The 21,630-nt window shown below is 43.2% G+C and overlaps 1 protein-coding gene across 2 annotated transcripts in view; it reads right to left on the reverse strand.

Moving 5' to 3' along the window:
• sgk1 (serum/glucocorticoid regulated kinase 1) overlaps positions 1-21,139 on the reverse strand; it is a 37,552-nt gene extending 16,413 nt beyond the window's left edge. The window contains exons 1-4 of one of the 2 annotated variants that reach the window (XM_078289700.1): positions 21,109-21,139; positions 21,008-21,075; positions 15,178-15,417; positions 1,317-1,532 (exon numbers count right to left, since the gene is read on the reverse strand). In XM_078289700.1, coding sequence (XP_078145826.1) covers positions 1,317-1,532; positions 15,178-15,417; positions 21,008-21,075; positions 21,109-21,139 — 555 coding nt within the window. Of the gene's footprint in view, positions 1-1,316; positions 1,533-15,177; positions 15,418-21,007 lie in introns of both variants that reach the window. The other variant, XM_078289699.1, reaches the window with a different exon arrangement.
• Positions 21,140-21,630: the final 491 nt, after the last annotated feature.

The raw sequence follows: 21,630 nt of genomic DNA on the forward strand, positions 1-21,630 counted from the left end.
TTGTGTGTGCATAAGGGTCAAGGAGAGGTAGAGGCTTTTGTGACTTAACTGTGAGTCATAAGATAAAGTACATTAACTGGAAAGAGAGCTTGCAACACTTAGCTTTCCACCACCAAAGAAATAGATAAGTTTATTCTGGGTATTTTTCCATAGTTGGTATAGATCGAAACACAAAGGAAGGACGCAAATAGAAGGAAGGTACATAAGGAGAGTCTCCATTAATGCCAATGTAAAAATCCTCATTTTACTGAAGCTGTCATAACCTTTTCTGTATTCTGAGAACAAATACAACATTGTCTTGTCTGCTGTCACATATTTTGATGTTATAACCTGAGAAACAAATGCATGACCATGAAAATCCAAAATGTAATTGCTAACAGGCTAACAAAGGCTAATGAAATCCGGTCACCTGTTGTGACTTAAGAATGTATTTTCCCATGCTGTTATGCTGTTGTTGTTTATTAGCAGTGCAGAAAGGTGCATAGCAACTAACTGCCATTTTCAAAATTGGTTACACGAAGGAGACAAATACTCACAGAATGTTACCAGGTGAGAACATCAGCTTGTTACATGTGTGCCTGTAGCACTTTAAAATTCCTAGCCTTTTAGAATTTTGTGACTCATGCAGTTGTTTGACAACAGAAACAGAAAGATATGCCAATGACAACACTTGTATTAATGTTTCACTGCAGCTCAAAATGTTTGATCACCGACGAGGTCAGAGGTGACACAGGATAAGGTTTTCTTAATCAAAGTTAGCCATCAGCTAACTTATCAGTTTTAACTGATACATGTGCTCATATGAGCTGGCGTTTAGCTAATCCATCAGTGTTCTAGCAAATAAGATGTATTGTAATTCAGTGCATTGGGCCTACTCTATTGAGTCAGCCTTCAGTTAAGCTACCTGTTGCCTGATGATTGGACCTTAAGCTAAGCTACCTGTGCTTTAATACAGGCGTTCCCAAACCTTTTCATGTCCAGGACCCCCAAATAGATAAATTACACCATGAACCAGCTGAGAAGATTTTTGTTGTTACAGTAGATATGATTGAGTATAGAACTGCATAACCATTGATAGCCTACTGAAAGCAGGGTGAAAACACAACAGTGCTGAGATTCAAATTTATGATAAAAATAGTCATTCTTGTACATTCTTTCATAGTGCTAACTTCTGCTGAGTTAAATAATAGAGAAATTAATTATTTTTCTGCACCCCCCCTCCCCCAGAACTTCTATCAAAGAGGTCCCCTGCCTTGAGCTCCACTGTTTTAATGAATTAGCTTTCAGTTAAGCTACTTGTAATGTAATGAACTGGCCTGTGTGCGCTGGCGTGGCTGCCAGGTGTCCTCCAGGGCGTAGCTGACGTACGGTCCGCTGCAGACGCAGCACTCCAGCATGACGGGGCTGGCCAGGAGGGGCGTGGCACGAACCCCCCAGGACTGACACCCCCCCAGCTGGACCTCTGACTCCACCTCCTTCTGCTTGCCTCCGCCATCGCCATGGTGACGGGCCAGCATCTTCCACTTCCTGACCTGTGGGTAGAGATAAATCAGACTGAGGGTTTTTTTTTTGCATTAGGTCATTCATTTTCAAAAGGAATGTATGGAGTAAAAGCTTTGGTAACTCCTTATTTGGATACTGCAATGTTTATACTCAACTATCAGGTGAAAAAAGTAGATGTTCAACAAAGTGTCACTTGTCTATTTGCTGCTTCTCTACAGATTATGCAGTCCTAACCCTGACTTTTGCCTAACCCTAACCCTAAGATTAACCCTAACCCTAACATTGAATATATAGTCTACTTCACACTACTGCATTACCTGAAACTCAGTGGACTTTGACCAGTGCCCAGTGCTTTTATAAAGAGTCAACAAACAATCAATCAATCGTCACTGATGAACAAACCAACTCACTATATTATCACAGTTCTTATCCCAAGGAAATAAATATTTAAATTGCAGAGCAAACACATGTAAGGCTCATTATGATCTCTCAAAAGGTCAAATGTCACTCAAACCACCATTACACAGCAATAAAACACCAGATAATGACGAAACCAGTGCTTAATTTGTAAATGATGAGGTCCCGGAACACCAAGGGGTCGGTGTTCCCACGAGTCGGTGTGGAGGGAAAAGGTTCCAGAACATATCAAGACAATTGTGCATTGGAGGCACGGTGGTGCTCAGTGCAGCCATATAGCTTACTGTAGACCTAACAGCCTAAACATTACTAAATGGCCGACTATATGACCTTAGAGCTCCGACTACTGGGGACCTATAACAATATTTGATTATTGTATAGGCTACATAATGCTCATTTTGTCCAAAACGATGGGTTTTTACAAACCTGCCCTTCAAGTAGTAGACTAAAGATATAACTGCGCTGTGCACAACATAAAAATGCCCGCATACTTGGCTGTGAGACATCCTAATCATACATAAACACATCAAGGAAACAATGGCAATGGCTTCAACCATTTACCAGACAAATTCTGGCTCGAGTAGTTACGCATTAATATTCAACACAAATACTTTCATAGGATATCTATTTTAAACGTAGGAAACAATGTCAGCGAATAATGAAATGACAGCAATAAAACGTGTCATGGTCGTGCCATGCAGCTAGAAGTCGGCCTAAATGCGACACTCAGCTGGACCGCGCTGGTTTTGAAATGCTCACATTGATGTGGGGCTTACAGCCCTTCACTCAACCAATTATATTACCAATTATTTCTGGACACTCAACATGACATGCGCAATTGCCCACATATTTAACTGTGGGACTTACAGGTCCGCACTCCAAATAATTTCTGTTTTCATCTATGCAAATATGAATTTAGATGTTATTGTCCCAGCAAAGAACTGTAACACGTTTACAAAAAAAAAAAAAACATGCTTACCTTGTCTAATTTTCCAAAAATAGTCCACACAGCGGACATATGGACAGCAAATTCAACTGTCTTTTAGCCATGATGATGTCTGAAGTTTACCATAACACACTCTGCAGAGCAGCTCACTCGTGACGTGATTACTATGCGCTTGCTGCTACTTTCTAATAGGGTGATCACCTGTCTTCATATGGAAATGAGCCAATTCGGTTTTTGCAATGGAGGGGAAAGGAAGAGTCAACTACTGGGATTATTACATGGCAGACAAAAAAAACCAAAAAACTTTCATGCCACCAGAGGTGCCGGATCCACGCAAGTACCGGAATGCAGGTAGTCCATAACCGCGAGGTGCCGGATCCTGTTCCGGCAGGATCCGGCACAAATTAAGCACTGGACGCAACCCAACTAGAGTCAATGTTATCAATTGACAAGATCAGATATTGTTATTTGAGGGTCTCATTTCCATTCCACAGGAGTCAGCTAGCATGGCATTGAGTCCCGGTCTTAGCAGTAATCTCCTCTCATGTGGGAGCAGCTGCATTAACAGTGTGCCATGCTCTCCTGAAGAGCTTGTACACAAACACCATGTAATCAATAACAATGACACAGGCCATCACTCATCATTGCCATTTGGCAGTCTGCTAAAACACAATACAAATACACCATGTTGCACGCAGCACACACATATCCCCTTCGACTCTTCAAATACAAACCCACACAGGGGGAGAGAAAGAGAGAGAGATAGATAGAGAGAGAGAGAGAGAGAGAAGCTGCATGGGACAATATAGCTGGAGGATAGGGTCAAGGTGCACATACTTCCCGAGGAAACCAAATAGCATAGATGGATGTGCTAGTGACCCGGAGTGGCTGTTATGTAAGGTAATGGTGTCCTTGGCATACAGAGCCGACAGGTTCAGTGACTGGAGCCATTTGAAACGAGAGTCTTATCAAGGCCTCTATCTGCTACCGCTACTCTGCTGGCCCTCTGACATTACCACTACTTGGCATGGGGAAATGCGTGTGTGTGTGAGAGAGATTGTGCGTGTGTGTGAGTGCCAGAGTTTTAGTCCAAACTTGCGACTCGGCAGAAAACTTTGCCTCTGTGCAAATGGGAGCTCCCTTGGCTATAATTACCGCCCCATGCTAGAAGGACAGAATGGATCCAAACAATTACTGAGGGTGTCAAACACATTATGATACCATTCTGTCATATCACAATGTGTGTGTGTGTGTGTGTGTGTAATATTCCATCTTGCAATCATCAAAGTGTGTCTATGTCTGTGTGTGTGCCTACTGTGTCTGTGGAAGCTTCAGTGTCACCTAATGTTATCATACTGCTAAGGTTGAAAGGATAAACTTAATCCATTAGATATTACTGATTACCTGTTCAGAATTTTGATCAGTGATGTAACCTAATGGATTAATCAAATTAGTAAAGTAATCTGATTAGTTTCACTTTCTTTTGGACTACTTGCCCCCAAAATACAGTACAATACAATGGTATATTTTCCAGATCTTGCATATTAATCCATATCTTTCATGATTTTTTCCCATCTCAAATTTATTTTTTGCCAAATGGAAATAAGAAAGAAGTCAGGGAGACAGAGTGGAGGTGTGTGTGTGAGTGCATGTGTGTGTAAAAATCTGGAGGTGAGTTTTGGCAGTGTATTTCAAAAGGTGGAGGTCATACCCATTGTTTCTCTGGACAATATTTGCTCATAGTTATGTATGTACAGATCCATGTACTGCGCTCTATTAGGCTGAACTGTATATGTTTGGGCCCTTCTCAGTTTATCGTGTGATTTATCATCCTTTGTTGTAGCCTCTGTACTAGACCTTGTTCCCAGGAAGGTGGCATGCATTCCTTCAAAGGGGCAAGAAAATATCCGCGCAGGAACTATAACACACACACACACACACACACACACACACACACCTACACACACAGCGTCTCCAGACTTTCCTCCCTCTTAACCCCTCTCACTGCCCTTTGACCTGGTTTTGTGCAAATGTCCCTCAGAGACAACAGTGGTCTGTCCATTAGCAAAGTTATATAAGGCTTCTACTATAAGTACTGTTTGTAAGGCCAGGATACAGATCAGACATAGTGTCACCAGATCAACATATCAAACATGCATCAAACACGTAACCAGAAACATAGGCATAATACATAAGATGTGCCAACAGTCGTTAAATATGTGAATAAACAACACACACACACACACACAGTCATTCCTTTGCCCTGGTTCTGTATAGATGACCCTCAAAAGCAACAGTGGTCTGGTCATTATCAAAGTTACATAAAGCATCTGCTATAGGATCCGCCCTTTACTCTCATAACCTCAGCCATAAAATACAATATGATACAGTTACAGTTGAAAACAATGCAGTAATAATATTGTGCATGAAAATTCTCTATGTAAGGCCAGTATACACCTCAGATACCACTAGATCAACACATCAAAACATCAAACACATACAAAAATATATAGATTATACATTGGGTATGTGCATCGAGTCCCTTAACATGTAATACCTTCACTCAAGGCCTACAGACAATATAGATAAGGTGATTATAGTGCTGTTAGGAGCCAGCCTACGGCCCATTTTCCTGCTAACCCCCTTGGCCTTGTCCTGCTTATCTCTTCTCGTCCTCCACCAGCTCCCCTTGGTGCCCTAGTCTAGTTCTAACAGTCCGTGTGACGTCCCATATATGTCTGAGCATCAAAGAATAATGGAATGAGGGGAGACTAGAGAGCATTAGTGGGGGGGGGAGTCATAAAACACAATGAGAGAATGAGGTGCAAGCAGAGATACAGACGCAAAGGAAAAAGAAATATGCTTGAAAGACAAAAGTCTTACATAAGCCCTCCCATTCTCCGTCTGAGATAAGACCCGCTCATTAACACCAAGGTCACTGCTCTTTCTTCTCCTTTTCTTTCCCTCTCTGTTCCTAGATCGCAGGCACAGGTTTTAGAAGGAATGAGGGAAAAGGGGGAGAGGGGGGAGAAGGCGGAGAGGAAACTCAGATCCAAAAAGGGTAGAGGCAAAGAACTGAGATTCAGGCAGTCCAAATGGAACTCATAGACCCTCTATGTCCCATGGGAGATGGAAAGCCTCTGAATTACTGTTCAGAGCCAGAGAGAGAGAGAGAGAGAGACTGAAAAAAGAAAGCAAGTATCTGAGAAACAAGAGAGCAGGATAGAGAGAACTGTAATGCTATCTTTGAAGAGGGAACAGGGCCAAGGAGTGAGTTTGGGATTTGGAGATTGAGATACTGACCCTAAGCTTCTTTCGTGTTTGTGGCCATTTTCATCCTCTGGGGTCACACTGTGACTCTTTCATCCTCTAAGTCCTGAAGAGCACTGAGACAAGGTCTCTGCACCCTGACTTCCCAGACAAAACATTAATATTCATGGTCATCCGCTCCGCATCGGCCCCCGCAAGTTTTCTTGGAAATTAGAAAGCTGCGCTGTCTTTAGACTCTCTTATGTATCTTCTCACTTCATACAGACACATATCTGTGCACACATACACACATTCTCCTCTGATCTCTGCAAACTGAAAGCAGAGAATATATCTCTGTTTGACACAGAGCCTATTTACTCACTGCAGGGACTATTATGAGATTTGTCTTTTTCTCCATTGTTTTGGCATTAAGCCTCCCCTCCTGTCTCACTCAGATAGCGATAACAACCCAAACATTTCACATTGTATGAGTGGAGTTTGGCAGAATTGGCCAAGGTGAAAATCACAGGCCACTGACGTTCTAAAATAGGTTATATTCACCAAAACAACTCATCTTGGTTTAGCTGTTTGAACTTACAACACCTCATTTTGTCATTCATAATTTGACTATTATATGGCACATTTAAATGCCATAGTAAAATGGGATATTAATTTCACTGATATTTGTATATTAAGTGACAGAAAGTACTGGGTTCCGTGTGATTATAAGTCTTATTTTCTGAGAGCATTAACTGAGAGAGAAAAGACTTGTTTTCTACTGTAAATCAGAACTTGTCCAGATATGTCTAAGTGAGCAAACAAACATACTGAATCATATGCTGGTGTCTACTTCTGCAATCAGATGACGAAGCTAACCACGCAGTCAAAACATTGGTTTTATAATGTGTAAATAAACTAATTTTTCATCCTGATTATGAATGTGTTATTATCCCCCTTTTTGTTGCAGCTTTCACATGGGATTTTCTTCTAGGATTCAAGGGATTTAGTAGCTCAAGAGCATAATTACGTCTTTAGGCTGACATATTAGCAGTGGAATAACAGCAGTGACTAAGACCAACAGGCCCAAGCCTTTAGTAGCACAAACTTCACTATGTTGTAACAATGTACAACCAGTAAGTTGCAGTTGTGCATTGTTAATGCTGTGAGTAAGCATATTCTCCAGGTCAACTCAAAGCTCAACTATTAATTCTAGTGTGTGTGCCTAAAGCCCAAACCTCATTGCACAAAGGAGATTTAATTGAGCTGGGTATGTGAATGGGAGAATCAAGTGAATCCAGCAGCTATGAGCTGATGTCAATAAGACTCGCTCCATCTCCCTCTTCTCCTTTGCTAAACTTCCTTCGCTCCTTATAGTCATTCTGATCTCGTCTCACTCTTTACACAGCTTAGTCGGGGTGCTGAGCCTACGTGACGCGGCGGTTTTGGCATCGGCTCTGGAACGTCAAGGTGGAAGATGGGATTAGCCGGGTTCTCAGGGTGGATTAGAACAACAATAATTCCCAAATTCCCTCACAATGAGACTCGGAAGGGAGTGGCGCTCCCTTTTTTCCAGTGGGCCAAGGTCAGCGCGAGAGAGAGAGGGAGAGGAAGAGAGGGAGAGCGAGAGAGGGAGAGGAAGAGAGGGAGAGAGAGCATTTGCATGTTGATGCCGGTGGATCTCTCAGCAGTGGAGGGTTAATCCTCAGGAGCTGTAGAAACTGACACGCCAATTTGACCAGTCTTTTGAGTCTTGTGAAAGGATTCACTTACAAAATTACAGTGCGGTATTTGATATGGAGCTGGAGGAGTTGCTGAACCATAGAGGGCCATTATACATGGAATAGTCCTATAGGGCTCCCTGTGACAGTTTGTAGCAATCAATACATCTAACCTCAAGTGGGAAAAGAAAACCAACATCATGTTTCATATTCATTATGCCAAAATGATAATTTTTTAATCAACTGTCCATATCATTTAATCCCTTTCTTAAATCGGACAATACTGTTGTATGAAACACTAAGGAACTATAATCGAAAATAATGCTGTATCATTTCCATAACTTAATTACGTCTCACCATACTACATGCATCAGCTGATATTGTGCTCTCTGTGTATCTTTGCCAAACTATATCTAATGCCTTTGCTATGTGTATTAAAGCAGACACAGATTAGACAGGATGACTCTTTAATCCATCACGAACAACCTGGCACTGCCCTACTTTTCCTTCTCTGACTCTGACTTGCTTGTTATATCTGCTGTTGGGTGAAACACTACAGAGGTAATTTACACATCCCCCTGTATCATTACGAAACTTTGCAGCCAAGGCATGAAGTGCTCCCTGCACGGTTATTCATCTCTTGCCTTTGTTCTTTCTGCTGTGGTAGAAAATGAGCGTGCATGATGCTAACATGAGGAACAAGTGCATCTCTCCGTTTGAGGTTTATATATAGGGATACATTGGTTTATATATAGGGATACATTGTGAGCGAGATCATGCGAGAAAAGCATGAGCCAAGTTTATTACTCTAACCACATTCTTCCACTGCCAGAACACTTGGCTTTGCAACAAAAGAATCGTTAAAGATTAGCATTAGATTTTCCATTGCTAAGTGCATGCTAAACAGTGGCAGCTGAATTACAGACCCAGGGAGATTTGATTAATTTAAGCATTCCTTAAACATGTTAAACAATCTGAAGAGGAGAGAAAAAATATGAATCAAAAATGTTTTACAGCAGTGAGATTGGGGAGATGGAATGATGGCAAGGATTTTTAATGTGGTGCCAATCTCAAAGTTCCCAATAATATAGGGCATGATTGTCATTAGGCCATAGAAGAACTTCAATGTGGGAAGAAAGTCACCAAGGTTTTCAACAGAACACCCGACCAGCTGACTGACTATATCAGACACTGCCAAGAGGGTAAGTAGGAGGTGGCAGCTGACCAACTTGATACGGCTGGCTGTAAACCAGCCCTAAGCTGGCACCTCACCAGTTCATTACTAAGCACAGAACTTGAAAGACTCAGGGGGTTCCGAGTTTTGGCATTTTATATGGAGTGACTGTGAATTTGTGGTGAGATCTTTAATGAGGAGCAAAGAAAGCCTTTACTCAATTAGCTGAACTATTCAAAAGAGTGCAAATAGAAGTTTGGAGGGACAGGCATTTCTCCCCGGTATGCAAAACAAGCCAACAATTTGGAAAGGGGATTTGGCTGCCGGAGCGCTCTATGTAACTCTCTGTATCTAATTTAATTGGACCTTGTGGGTAGTTCCTCTTATTCGCTATACAAGCTAACACCGTTTTGACAGTAAGGCGATACACTGCAAATGTAACTGAAGCTGGAACTAAAGTCATGTTGTTTGGAGAAGCTGTCTCCGCTGTCTGGCAAGCGGGGACGGGATCAAACGTCGGTCAGGAGGCGGAGGAGGCATCGGGGCAACAAGGTTCACCTGCACCCAATTAACCCGCACTATATGCAATCTGTCTCAGCAGGCAGTGTTTGGTGAAGCCGTGGAATGAACTGGAGGACCAGGGACACACATCTTAACATCTGGAACAGCATGAAAAGACTGTTGACCCCAGTTGTCTCACAGTTAGTTTAGTTTTGTTTTTGTGGTGCCAAAATACTCACAGGCAAACCTGAACAGCATTTCCAGTGTTCTTCCTTGTAAAGGCCAGTGGGATATCACAATGCAATTAAAATGTTGCAAATTAAGAGATTAAGAACCAAGACATATTGGTTCATAAACCAATAGGACAATTGATTATGACCGACAATGAGCCTGACATACAGTAGATCCACAGTACAGTTGATTTAGGTAAATCAACAGCAAATCAGAGTTTTCAGTCCAGTGCAGACAGTTCAAATTTAAACAGCTGTGTGGGGCGTGACCTGAGTCCATAGTTCAAGTCCATGTCTTGAGAACACCAGTGGAGTGCCAGTAAAAAGTCAACTGGTAAGACCTTTAATTATGTCACACAAGTCATTAACCATTAGCTCCAAGTGAACAGTCTGAGATCAGCTTCTCTGAATGTATGACTACTTCACAGATAAGACTACGTCAAGAACTAAGTCCAAAGTGCAAAGCTCAGTGCAAAAAGTATTCTCACATTACAGAGAAATCTTTATACACTCACACACACACATATACACATGCATACACATAAGCAACACACCACAAGCATATTTAAAAGTGGGAAATCTGCACTTTGAAAGCCTTATATAAGCCTGAGGTTAATGTATTTACTCCCAGCGGACATTAGCCTGAATTGAATTTTCAAACATCTCCCTGACTTGTCACCTGATTAAACACTTAAATTGTATTTGCACTTGTGAATGATTCACGACCTGACTTGACAGGAATCTTTGAATTAATTCAGCGCGCCATCAGTGCCTCCTTTCGTTCTCATTCACCGACTCAGACAAGATGCATTAGCATTCGCGGAGCAGATCTGAGCCTGCGGGGCACTTGTCACTGGTGAGGGAGAACAAGAGAGGTGGATTTGTCATAGTCCGTCACTCTCTTTCTCTCTCTCTGTGAACAACGAAGCGGCGGGTCCAGCTACAAAGCAAGGAGCAGAGATGAAGGCTTTGATATCAGGGAATCGGGGGTTCTCTAATTCCAACCAGAGTCCAAAATGTCACTGTGAACGCCCATAAAAGCACTGCTGAAATAAAAAGCACTGGCTGTGAAAGCGCCAATGAACGATTAATAATTTGAGCAGGGCGTTCTTGACAGTTTGACAATAGGAAAGCAGGTATATTCACGTTTTTGTCCTGCCTAAAACATGAGCAAGCTGACAGGTAGGATTAACCATGCCAACAAATGAGGCTATAAGCTGCTGCTGTATGAAACCAAATTCCTCAACGTAGAGATGTCTGTGCAGGTTTGGCCCTGCACCATGTCCCACTCCTCTCAACTAAAGATTTTAATCGATATTGAGCCATGTCTCACAGGCTGCATGCTCAGCTTTGGGAGGAGATAAAAATCACCGCTCGTCTCGGACACGCTTGGCTGCTCTCCTCTTCGCTCTCTCCTCCCTTTACTCTGCTCTACTCCCTTCCTTCCTTCCTTCCTTCCTCCCTTCTCTTCTCTTCTGCCCTCTCTCCTGCATGAGTGGGTTTTGGACAGTAAACACGAACGGGACCGCAGCAGGTCAGGCCATCCTGGTTATGGAGTTGGTGTTTAAACGATTACACTGACGCAAAAAAAACAAAAACATTATCGCCTGATGCCATGCCCAGAATAGGCCATGAGGGAATGTCACCTAAAATAACGCAGATAGTCATTTTAGATAATGCCTATGACCTTATTTTTGGGAATGAGTGTGTTATGGTTATTATTGTTGCTGTTTGTACTAATAGTAATGCTATAGTGTGTTTCTCTTGTATCTGACTAGGAGAGAAGTTCCTACAAGGTTCTAGCAGAGTAGAGAAATTGTACAACAGAACAGATAACATGGCAGGACAGCCAACAGTCAGCAGAAGTTTGCGTTCTTTTCATTTTCGATTAAGTCTCCATCAAGTACACGATTGATGTTAGAGATTAGTTGAAAGGCTGCGTTTGCATTTGGTGTGTGTATGTGTGTGTGTGTGTGTGTGTGTGGCACAGTACAGTACAAGATGTCCTTATGAGGAGGATTTATATGCTTTTGATTTCTGGTCATGCTCCGGCGGTGAGGCCAGGCTGGCAGACTGTGATACTCTGACCTCACCCGCTGTCTTTTCACGAAACTGTCGTCTCAGCTGTACTCACATCGCTCTCTCTCTCTCTCTCTCTCTCTCTCTCTCTCTCATGCTTTCTCTATATTTACTTCTCTCTCTCCTCCTCTCTATCTCTTATCTTTGTCTAAACCCATCACCCTTTTCCCTTCATGCCTGTTTTGTTTCTCTAACTGTTTTTCAAGTAGAAAAAAACATTCTTCCTGCTTACAGTAAACCTCTCCTCCCTCGCTTTCTCCACTGCCATCAGCCTGTGGAAAAATGCCAAAGTGTCATAAATTTATTACACTGATCTCATGATATCACCAGATCACCGCCATAAACCTCTATCTATATTTAGCTTTGGCTCTCATTGAACCAGTCAAAGTAGAAGGGGTGAAGGCTATGCAAAGCACCGGGTCAAGGCTAAGCTAACTGCATCTTTCCATAGTGCTGATGCTTTGTAATTAAAAAAAAAAAAAAAAAAAAGATGCATTGTGGGTTTTTAATGGGGAGGTCAAGGCGGATTTGCGAGAGGTCAAGCTGTCACCTTAATTGGTTTGTTAGCTGATAAAAAGTGGCTTCTGTCACAGTAGCAGGGAAGCCTGTTTTGGAAGGGGAGCACCACTGAAGTATTTAACAGCACTGGGTTATGTAATGGTCTCTATATTAATTCTGCTTTCGGAGTAACTCATAAGTTATTGCTAATGTACAGCACTATAAGCACAGCACATTCCTCCCAGGGGTTACAGCGTGAAACTGGCACAGGGGTTTTTTTTTTTTCCATGAGTGGAAATAAATTACGGCAAGTCGATAACGGCTTTTTTTATTGCCGGTTACAGATTAACAATTTCAAAAGGTTTTGCTCGCAGTAAGTGTAATGCAAAAGGTAGAGTTAAAAGCTACAGGCAGGAGGGGGAAATGAACAAAGTTGAGCATACAGTATGCAAAAACACATGACACTTAAGGGGGAAATAGTCAGACTATGTCAATTTTCAAATATGCAAATATGCAAAGCAAAGAACAAACGGCAACATAATAGACCATGCCACAAATCCCTGTTATATATATATTTTTCTTCTGTCTAGCACAGTAACAATAGTCTGACACTGTCTGTCACCGTCTGGTCTCCTAATCAACTCCAGCCCCTCTGAATGTGACAGCCGCCTCTCAGCGTTCTCACCCCAATTCCTTAAGTCCATTTTTAGCCACTTGTTAGACAACGTCTGATACGGCTCACTTTGATGGGCTGACAGAATTACATGGTGATGTTTGCTCATTTGCATTTAAGCCAAGCAGCGGGTAACCTTTTTCAAGAGCAGACAAAACTGTGCTGAGCGTCCAAGGGAAATGTTTAAGTTATTTCTTTCAAACAAGAGTCAGGCTCTGCGAGTGTTTGGCAAGCTCAACTTTGAGAGCCTGAATTATGAAGTAGTCTAATGTTTGGACAGTGTGTGCAGAGATATGTGGAGTACAGTACAGAACATGACGTCCATGGACTGTATTTTGTCATGGAGCGGTTGGCTGGTGTCACTGACCTGCTGTTTATTTAGTCCATATCAAACTAAGTCAAGCACAGCAATACCGCACTACATCAAACGCAGGAAGAATTCCTTCCGGTCTTGACTCAGCTGCACTGAGCAACGTCTAACCTCTTTGCTGTAAGTTTCCAGTTTAAATGTGGTCAATCATTTATTTGTGTCTTGGATCAGAAAACCACATACCAGAAATGAGCTGCCCAGCTAGGTCAACCCTGTTCAACACAGTTTAACTCCATATTGGCTTTGTATTGACTGTACACACACACACACACACACAGACTGCCACTCTAAGAATCTGCAGGGAAAATTGGCTATGACTCACCATTGTGCCCCCTCCTCTTTAACCCCCCAGCCTGCTCCCACCTTCCCACAACACCCATTAATCCTTCACACACACACACACACCGGTTGTCAGATAAGTGACAGATCTATTGGTTGTAGGGGCAAGAGGTGGAATTGATGGAGAGATGGAGTGAGACAGAAAAGAAAGGCAGAGGAAAGTATGAAAAACAAGAGGAGTGAGGTGGAGAGAATGGGGTGATGGACAACAAAACAGTCCTATTTGATATTCTCTCTCTCTTTCCCCTCCTCTCTCACCACACACACACACACACACAAAAGATACACGCAGAAACACTTCTGTGCACCCCCCCCCCCCACACACACACACACACACATATGCGCACACAAACACATACAGTGTGGCTTTGTCTTGCTGGGGCAGTGATGACTCATTCTCTCCCCTCTCCCTGCAGGGACTGGTGACATACACACACACACATACACACACACACACACACACACACACACTGAGGCGGGGAACCGATTGATGGGTACGATGATTGATAAGGAGGGGGGTTGCTATTATAACTGCAGTTACATAACCAAGGACACCCGGACACCTGCAGCAACATTACCAATAATGGGCTGGTGTGTGTGTGTGTGTGTGTGTGTGTATGTGTGTGTTTACCCATGTGTATCTGGGCCTGTGCGCAGGGTGCATTTGTATAGTTGCAGCCTTCACAGTGGTGTTTTTGCATTTCCTTCCGTGCATTTGTGTTCTTTTTTGGGGGTTTTTTTCCCACACGTCGAAGCAAGTTTAAATTTGCGTGCTCCGCTGAACAACTGCCTCTGCTCTCATTTCAGAAACGACAGCCCTCGGTGAGCAACAAGGGAGGCTTTGAAAAATGCCTCGGCTCCAGTCGCCCTAGTGTTTATGTTACGTAACGACACTCGTGGTGCAGCTTAAAGGGAGAACAAAGACAGAGCGGCAACAATGCCTGGAGTCCCGTTAGTACCTGCTTTGCTTCTCCGACTTGTTTCGGTAAGCGCTAATGGGCGAACAGGGGGAGGTGTGTGAACCGAGTCGATGTTGTCGTGTTGCGCTGGTGGATACAGTACCACCTACAGGCGGGAGGGGGGAGGGGTTGGCTTGTGGTGGGAGGGTGGCACATGAGCGGGGGGTGGCATCTCCCTCTGTGTGGCACAAACGACAAAGTAAAGGCCGCGATCTCCTCGTTAACTGAAGACTTCAGGGGGAAAATTGTTGACCTTGTTAAATTTGAACACATCGCCCGCTGCCCACGACAGAGGTGACAATGGATACTCGCTGGGGCGTGGGCAGTTGAATGTGTGTTAGAGGGCAGGACTTACATAAGGGACAAACTCGCACACACACACACACACACACACACATACACACCCTCATACAAAAAAAGATGGAAAAAAATCATTAAAATATAGCCCGCACAGCTGTAGAGACTGACAGCATAACGGATGAGCGGAGACACACGCCCTCTCTTTGCCCTTCCCCCGTTACCTTGCAGCCCTTGCTCTTCTCCTGGGCGCCGTGCGGCTCGCTGGCGGGCCGCGGCGAGGGCGGCTCCTGGTGGTAGTACTGGCCGCCCGGCGGGCTGGCGTAGTGGCAGCAGCCGTACGGCGAGGGGAAGTGGGTGTACCACAGGTCGTCGGCCAGCGGGCACTTGGGGCACGGGTAGAGGAGGCCTTTCCCCTGGGCCTTCTCCACGCTCACCTTGGGGTTCCGCATCCACCTCCGCACCTGGGCGGGACAGAGATGTGCGATGATGTCATACAGAGAAATCAACCCAGAGGAAGAGAAATGTCAGTTTGCTTCCCGCTGACGTGGCACGTTTAATCTTTTGCTTTGTTTCTCTCTCCCTGTCTCATATATTCCCCTTGTGTTCATTCGCATCTGTTTGTAAGTGCTCACACAGGTGTACCACACACACACACACACACACACACACACGTACAAACACTGTCATCCCCGCTAGCCGCAACCTTTGATCAGAAAGACAGGATTTTTCAGGATTTTTCACTTTCTGCTTCTCATGCTATCCCTGATTACATGTCAATTCCCGTGAGGCACACTCGCACTCGCACACACACGCATACACAGATGCACTTCAAAGAGGAAGGAACTGCCTCTCCGCTCTGATACCCACACACACTGAAAATATAGATCAGACAGGGAACACACACATACACACACACACACACACACACATACATGCACATGCACATGCACATGCACGCTCACCCACACACACTCAAAGACCTGTCTTGTGTTGATGACACGAGGCACGGTGTTGATGACCTCATTCTCGTCAAAGATTGGCTTTGGAGTATCGAAAGCAAAAAAGAAAACATCGAGCACTTTTCTAGGAGTTTCTTCAAAATGGGTATTTTGACCTTAATATTTCTACAGCATTTAATTTTTGTTTTGATTATGTGACAGAAAAGCCAGACTGACTTGCTGTGATGTCAACAACACACAGCAAACTTAAGGAAAGCTGGCCTGCAGAGGAGGAGGTAAATCCATAATGTATGCTATTATGATGAATTAGAGAAAATTAAGACTCCTCCACGTCCCTGCCACTGACAGATGCATTCATTATGCAGCCATAAGGTTGCAACAATGATGAGTGAGAAAATGGGTTGAATGATGAGGTAGTGCACTCACACACACACACACACACACACACATACACAAACATCTCTCCTCCAATGACTAAGAGTTCCCAGAAAATCACGCTGTCTCTAACGGTAAAGCCTGCTGTGTGTGTGTGTGTGTGTGTGTGTGTGTGGGGGGGGGGGGGGGGTAATTGAAAGGGGGAAATTGAAAGAGAAATGAGGAAACGAGGGACACATGGGGAACAGAAGCAAAATGCAGAAGGAGAGGAGATGGGCAGAGAGAGAGCTGAATTTCGTGAGGAGCCGTGTGTAATCTCATCCTCCGTGTGAGTCAATCGTTTAGCAAACACACACCACACGACTGTAGCCTAAGTGACCGAGCGCGCCGCAGCATCCAGACAGCTGTGACACACACACACACACACACACACACACATGCGCTCACAAGGCCAGATTGAATGACTAAGTCGTGGGGCAGCCAGACAGCGTGTCAAGGCATGTCGGGGCTAAAGGAAAACAGACTTGGAAAAACACTCGGGTAGGACGACACAAAACAAACCAGCCACTGCGGGACGAGCGCAGAAGTCTGATGACACACCTAGGACGCATGCAAGGGATATTTTAAACGTGCTGCTGGTGATTTTGGAAGAATGTACACTCTTACAAAGGATGTGTCATTTTTAACATATCTGTGTGTCTTCTTTGGGACAAAACACGGTTACTTTTCAACACAAGATATGTCAGAGATATGTTAAAAACAGCATGTTGTGTTAAAATGTATTGTCATTACATATGTTGTGTTGAAAAGATGTGTTAAAAATGACACATTCTTTGTAAGAGTGTAGAAATTTGCCTAAATAATGAGAATATTGCCTCACAAACCTCTTTACTTGGGATGTGAACCCAGTATACATGTATGACGGATCTTCACTTTAACATTATTGATGTTACATCATCCAAATAGATGACTTTTTGCACAGATGGCAGATTTGTCATCACACTTAAAGCATTGTGAGAAATGCTTTGGCATTATCACATGGATCAAATGCCGTGCTGTCATACCTAATGGTGTTTAACATGTCATACTGTTGAGTCTGCTATTTATCCATCCAATTGTGGAGAGCTTAACACGTATACGCCTCAGGCTCAAAACAAAGAGGCGCAGACACAAGGTGCAAGGTGCAAAAATAATGTTTTCCTTTTTGTCCAGCACTGTGAAATCGAACGGTCGATCTCCTTCTGTTCGTTTGTTTGTCTGTTTGTAACATGTCTCATCTCTCATCTCTCATACACTGCTTGCATCTCACCACTGCATTTCAAAATGTCACTGATTGGCCAAATGACAGGTCAAAACAAGGTGACGTGTTGGTTATTGACTGGCCGTGAGGGGAACTGCATCAGGAGACATCTGCATCTGGGGAACAACATGTTTACTGTTGCCATGTCTTTCACTCTAAAGGTGATGATAGGCACATTTCTAGGGCAAATTTGGGTCAAAATTTGGCTGGAAATGTTTTCTCACTGAACACAATGTATCAGTTTGAAATCTGCTGGCAAGGTTTCAACATCATCTTCAAACAAGGGCCCCTCGCGGTCTGAATGAGGACTTCTCCATCAAACCCTTCATATGAGTGATAATGACCATTAGTGGTTCAAGCATGAGTTTCAATATCTAAAATATTGCCTCTGAGATACTCTCTCTTTTTTTGTCTTTTTTGTCTTTTTGATATTACTATTCTTCCTTTTTGATTCACTTTTTCGATAACCTAATGAGATAATTTCTTCATATATATATATACTGTATATTGTTGTTGTTGTTGTTGTTGTTGTTTCCCTATTTTGGGGAGAGGGGAAAAAACTTACATCTATGACCAGTGAATCATGAGATTTAGTACCCCTTAGAACTTTCCAATATGGAACTAACAGGCCACATGAATATAAATAAATAGGCCCATCTTTATACTGTGAATGCTTTTTGATATGTATATGCTACCTACTTAGGTGAATTATACTCAAATATAAATGAATTGGGTTTATTTCTAGCGATGGTTAATCAGGATTTCCGGGTTATTTTTTCATATTTTTTCTTTCTTTATAGAGATTTCATTGGTTTTTCCATGACCACACCTATGGGTGGGACCTATATCCACTCTGTAAATGGGGGGATCAATAAAGTGCTATCTTATCTTATCTTATCTTAAATCATTACATTTTCAGTAGAAAAGAGGAGGCCAAGATGACACTGATGGCAGCAGAATCTGTTATTTCATCCATTTTCACTCCTCCAACTGTCAGATTTGTCAGTTATTATTGCCCATTGCTCTCTTTGCCCATTGCCTAGTTGCTCATAATTGCCGGCGAATTTTACCCCAAATTTTCTCCTCAAAATTTGCCTGTGTCATTAGCTTAGGACTTCATCATCATTTTCTACCACCAAATCACAGGCAGAAACACAGGGACACACACACCCACACACACAGACATACACACACACATACACACACACACAGGCATTGATTTCTTATTTCCTCCTATCTCTTCCCTTAGTCATCCACATGATACAGGGCTCTGCCTCGACTCACCCTGCTCCACTTATGAGATTAGACTCATTTAGACACAAATAGAGAGAGAAATGAACCCTGAACAACAGCAGACATTAATTCTGATTTGGGGTTTGTACGCTGATGCATCTGGATGCTTCTCGTCTCCGTGCCTTCCCTTCTCATCAGGGTGGAGCCTGGGAGGAAAGCAAGATTTATACAGATACCCTCTTTGCCATTTGTGAAAGAAAGACAAAAACAGCTAAAGTTAAGAGGAATACAGAGCATAGATAGATAGATAGATAGATAGATAGATAGATAGATAGATAGATAGATAGATAGATAGATAGATAGATAGATAGATAGATGCCTATTGTTGGCATGCATAAACAAACAGCCAACAAATGCACATGTGCCTTGGGTCCTCATCCTCTTAATCACTGATTAATATTCACTTCATTGGTGAAAAATCCCATGGGAGACTGAATGTAGCAGAATGTGTGTGTGTGTGTGTGTGTGTGTGTGTGTGTAGGTGTGTGTGTGTGGGTGTCTGTGTGTGTGCGTCAGTGCATGTGTGTGGGTGTGTGGGTGTGAGCACAACACAATCTGTCCATATTCACCAGCCGAGTCATCAGTGATCCGCACCATACGCCATCTGAGACCAACACACAGGATAACAAACACTTCTACTATAATTCTACAATTGCACTACAAGCAAGAACACAAGTCAAGAACATAACCAAGCTCAAATGGTGGCTGGGGAAATGTATCATCACATAAATACTTCAAATATATCATCACTGAATCAGGATTGTTGCCAGTTTGTTCTTATCCTGGTTCTTCTATCATTTAATTCACTTCCCAAGCCTTAAAACACATTCAAATGAACACAATAACCTATGTAATAAACCCTTATTTTATTAAGAGACTTGTTGTAGTGGGAAAAAAAAGGATGTGCTGGCAGTATTCCCATTGCAACACAGTGATAATTAAGTGAACGCATCAACTCCCTTCTCCTCCACAAGCTCGAGGTAATGTTAATGTCATTTCCTTCCTGTCATGCCCTGCAGTCTTCTTGCTTGGTGTTTCGTTTGATCTCGTGTAACTCTCCTGCAATTTATTCAGATTTAAGAAAGTAGCTGTCAGGTTGAAAAGTTCAACAAGTTGAATATGTTTAACAAACTCTAATGACAGCGTATAGCTTATGACCAACCAACCCCTGATAATGCTGACTAATTTTCCAGTCATGCCTCGATTACAGTAGAATACTAACCATAGACTACTGACAATGCAGTTACATTAGACAATGTAACATAAATAGATCAGGGTGTTTACTTATCCAGCGAGTATGGTCATCCTCCATCCCCCTTTTGAAATACTACTCCACTGCTCTCTTTGTTTACTTAGTGATTTATTGGATTTAATGTATTTATTTACTCTAAAATGTATTGTCTGAGCATTTGGTACAAGGATTGGCAGTTAAATATGAATTTGAAATGGATTTTGAGCCTGTAGAAGGTTTGTTTACATATGTCATTTTTGTAAACACTGGAGCAAAACAAGCCTGTATTTTGTGTTGCTGTGCACAAAACGCATCAGACTCTTTAGCAGCATATGAGAACGTCCCCAGAATGTAGACGGTCGATTAAATCCTGCGTTGTAGCTTCTTTTGAAAAAGTCAGCAAACACATTCATTACACAAACGCACCAACCAAGGAAAGCGTTTAATGCAAACCATTAACGTTACGCAGGAAATGAACCTTGTGAAAGCACTGCAGCAAACACAGGATATGCTGAGTAGCTCCCAAACTATAGCACCTAGTCAGCTGAATGATGTCACGATTTTTTTCACAACATCGGTAAAGCAACAGTGTTTTGGATGCTCTCGTTGTTTCACACACACACACACACACAGGCAGACACACACGCTCAGGCACAGGGAAACACACACAGTAAACACAGATTCGCAGGGAGCTGAATCTTGCGCCTGATTACCGAGGCTTAGCTCCCACAATGACATCATCTCTGGAGTGCACACACACACACACACACACACACACACACACAGAACACACACACACACAGAAAGAGAGAGAGAACACTCTGCTGTGACACCTCCTCTCCCTCAGCCATTGTATGTGTGTGTGCGCGTGTGTGTGTACAAGCCAAACTCACCTTCCTCTTGACAAACTGGAAGGCAGAACACTTCTTAAAGGAAAAGGCAGTCTTCTCTCCTCCTCCTCCTCCTCCTCCTCCTCCCCCACCTCCTCCACCACCTCCTCCTCCTCCCCCATTCACCAGCTTCATGGCCGACACCGGCACTCCGCTTGCCTCTGTAGAGCCCAGGATGACGGACAGACTGACAGAGAGAGAGAGAGAGAGAGAGAGAGAGAGAGAGAGAGAGATGAACAGTCTAAGGCATGAAGAGAAGGTTGTAGCTATTGCCGGGACGAGTGCGGGACAGAAAATAGAGACACAGAGAGAGAGAGAGAGAGAGAGAGAGAGAGAGCAGAGAGGTGGTAAAAAAAGTGATGCGAGGATGAGATGGAGAGAGAGGAGGTGGAGGAGGCAGAGACGGCGCAACAAAGTGACAGAGGGGGGGAGAGATTGAAGGGACCGAGGGAATGAGATCACTGGAACAGTGAGGTGTCAGGATAGAGATAAAGATAGGGCGGCAGAGCAAGAGAGAGAGAGAAAGAGAGAGAGAGAGAGAGAGAGAGAGAGAGAGAGAGAGAGAGAGGAGGCTACCTGCTCCTGTTGCTGTGTGGAGTCATTAGGAAGGAGACAGCAGAGAAGAC

This window comes from Centroberyx gerrardi, chromosome 18 (genome assembly GCF_048128805.1).
Source record: "Centroberyx gerrardi isolate f3 chromosome 18, fCenGer3.hap1.cur.20231027, whole genome shotgun sequence".
Classification (NCBI taxonomy): domain Eukaryota; kingdom Metazoa; phylum Chordata; class Actinopteri; order Beryciformes; family Berycidae; genus Centroberyx; species Centroberyx gerrardi.